The sequence below is a fragment of the Solanum tuberosum genome, unplaced genomic scaffold (genome assembly GCF_000226075.1).
Source record: "Solanum tuberosum cultivar DM 1-3 516 R44 unplaced genomic scaffold, SolTub_3.0 scf00748, whole genome shotgun sequence".
NCBI lineage: Eukaryota > Viridiplantae > Streptophyta > Magnoliopsida > Solanales > Solanaceae > Solanum > Solanum tuberosum.
Window position 1 is genome coordinate 22,315 of NW_006239657.1, and position 3,417 is coordinate 25,731.

The 3,417-nt window shown below is 30.7% G+C and overlaps 1 protein-coding gene across 1 annotated transcript in view; it reads left to right on the forward strand.

Moving 5' to 3' along the window:
- The window catches only part of LOC102588570 (polyubiquitin-like), a 1,209-nt gene extending 328 nt beyond the window's left edge, over positions 1–881 (forward strand). Inside the window, exon 2 of the mRNA XM_006367151.2 lies at positions 215–881. Coding sequence (XP_006367213.1) covers positions 215–780 — 566 coding nt within the window. The 3' untranslated portion in view covers positions 781–881. The remainder of the gene's footprint in view (positions 1–214) is intronic.
- Positions 882–3,417: the final 2,536 nt, after the last annotated feature.

The window sequence follows — 3,417 nt, forward strand, 5'->3', positions numbered from 1 at the left end:
ATTTCTATCTAGTTTTCAATTGTTTTCTATGAACCTAGCGAGAAAAAAGTATGTTGACTTTCTTTTTTCATGGGTAATTATGAACTTAAAAGAACTTTATCAATTCTAACACAATTTATTTGTACTTAAAAAAATAGAAGATGATTCAATTATTGGTTGTTGTATCATTTGTATGATGGAAGATTTATGTTGTGTTTTATTTATTGTCATATAGATCCATGGTCACGGGATCGAACGATGCGAATTATTATTCAAGATGACACTTATAGAGATGTGATTAATTGGAAATCATTACCAAAATCTTTTCTACCAAGTACTATAGATGTCACCAAAGAAGATATATGTTCAGAATCAAAAGTTTTTCTCCTAATGGTTGAACCAGATGACAGTATAGCTGCGGTTAAAGCGTATATTCAAGAGGAAAAAGGGATTTCGTTTAAAAAACAAAAGTTGTTGAATGAAGATGGGGGAGTTATGAGAGATGCACAAACTCTAACGTCAGCGGGAATCAATAAAGGATCTACCTTAATTCTTCGATATACACCAATAACACAAATCTATGTGTCAACGCTTACTAAACGCAGGTTTAAGTTAATGGTTGAGAGTGATGACACAATTGCAGATGTTAAGGCTGCCATTCAGGAAAAAGAGGGTATTCGATTTCATAAACAGAGGATAATCTATAATGGACGACAACTCGAAGATGATAAATCTCTCGTCGACTCTGGAATTCAGTATAACAGTGAGTTGAAACTTGTATTGAGGTTGTGCGGTTGTTGAATATTAGCTAGTAAAGGATATGGTAATTGCTTTCTAATTTGCATAATCTATATGTTATTTTCACTTTTGCCTCTATTATATTGTACTCAACTTTAATTTTTGCTCCTCGTATATTCATTTTATAAATGGTGTTATATCCATGATTGGAGGCAAGAATCAATTGCTTGATAGATTTATGGAGATTTGCTTATACGATAATCTAAGGGAGTTTATTTCAATCAGGAATACAATAATATTTTTATATTGAGAATATATATGAGTACCTGTAGAGGTGAACCCGTTTGAAGGTTTCGGGTGTACCAATATTACCTTAGCTCAAATATGAGCTCTAAGCTAAACTTAAAATAAAAACAGTAAAAAAGGGCTTTAGCTAGATTCAAACTCTAGTCTCAGGAGTGATTTCTCTGGTTTGTACAAACAACACAAGGCCACTCATATGCTCCTCATGGTGCATTGATAATTATAATCTTATTTTCTGTCAGTTTCTCAAAGTAAAAATAAAAAATAAAAAAAAATAAAATAATAATAATATATATGCACACCCCACTTATAGGTGTGGATCCGTCTTTGACTGTAACTTATTGATACTCTTTCTCTCCTATATTAGATACGCACTTTCTATTGTGCACGGTGATTAGAAAATTATTAATAAATTTATTAATTTTACTATTTTGTCCTTTGTTCATATTAATACCTATTGAAATAAGTTAGAAAAAAATAAAATATATATAGAGTATATGAATAACTAATATTAGGAATTGTTCACATTCAAAAGGTTATATTAATGGTATGGGTAAAATAGGAAAAAATTAATTAATTTTATTTTAATTTAATAAATAATCAAGTAATGTTTTTTCTCTGTACAATGTATATTTTTACTTCTTCCTATCTTTTTAACTAACTAGTTACATGTCGCTCATGCTAAGTGTAAACGTCTAAAGTTTCAATCCTGAAATACAGTAAACAGGAAAAGAAAAATAGCAAGCAAACAATAATATTTGTATTTGAATTAATGCGAAGGTTACAATCTTTATAAAATCTCTTAAAAAGATATGTAATCCCCTGATTCTTCTCTCCACAGATGTTCTTGATTTGGCGGAATACTTGCGGCTCAATACTTGGAGCGAAGACTTCTTTGTATGCGGAAGACTTGCAGATCACCAATGAAGAGCAACTATGTATTTCTGTGTGTCTTCTTCTTTTCTTCCTCCTTTCTTCTGGTCTTATGAAGACCTCTTTTTATAGGCTTGAGATAGGGTTTTAGGGGTATTTTTGTCCAAGCAATTTTGGTCCTTGGGCTTGAAGAACATGAGTTGGGTTTGTCTTGTCAACTTAATGGACTGACCCAAATGTGATTTGGACTTTATTTAAGTCATATATTTTGACTCAAATATTAATCCGATTTTATTAACCAGTAATTTGACTTGGTCAATATATCATGAATTTATGGATTAATCCAAAATTTAATATGGATCTATCAATAAAATTTCACTGTCTTCACTAAGCATTCCCCCAACAATCACTATTTGGTTAGTCCCTTTATCTAATTTTATTTGTCTAAGTATTAATTTCATACATTTTTTAAGAAGTAATAAATAAAATATTTATATTACTCTTTGAATATAATAAATATAATATTTTAAAAAATATATTAGGATATATTTATGATTAATAATAAGATTAAATTATAAATTAAGTGATAAGCTCTCTTATAAATTAAGCGGTCATTTGGTAGAAATGTTAACAATAAAGGAATAGATGCATGAATTAGTAATATATGATTTATTTTTTATCAAGTGGTTGATTCATTGTTATCTTTCGATCCATTTTAAAGATATCAGTCTACGTCTTTGCGACTCTTAGGCATTACTTTAACAATTGTTAACCTAAGTCTCAAATAAAATTATCACCATCGGGTCTCAAATCATTAGATGGAACATGAGTTACAAATTTAGTGTTTAGATGTCACGCCCCGAGCCTACGCGGGACTGACACTCGAGAACCATTACTGGCCTCAAGCGAACCCTTGACCTGACTTACTACTCAGCGGAAGACTTTACTCAACATATAAAAGAACTCAAATATAAACTTAGAATGTTATAAAGGAAACATTCAACTGGCCAAAGAGGCAATTACTCAAGTCTTATAACAAAACAGCTCAACAACACTAATGAACTAATAATGTCTAACCATCTATGAAACCTCTAATAACTGAGATGGACATCAGGACAAAATCCACGACATCCTAATAAAACTAGAATGATAAATCAAATAAAAGGGATCCTCCGGAAGTAAGGAGGCTCACCAATAACTCTAAAGCTCAACTGGATCAATGAAGCGCTGGATATTAATCCTGGTTACCTGTATCTACATCATAAAAGATACATGTCAAATGACATCAGTACATGGAATATACGAGCATGTGAGGGGAATTCTAAAACTATGCATAAGCTTGAAAATGGAACTGAAGGAACTTACCTGGTCTTTACTTAACTCAACTCATTTCAATATAAAGCCGTAATATAAATGCAATATAAAGAAAAGCTTTTAAATATGTAAATAACAACTCAGTGTATTGAAATATACAATAATAACTTGGTTTGTATATGAAAATACAAGTAACTCTGTGTATATAAA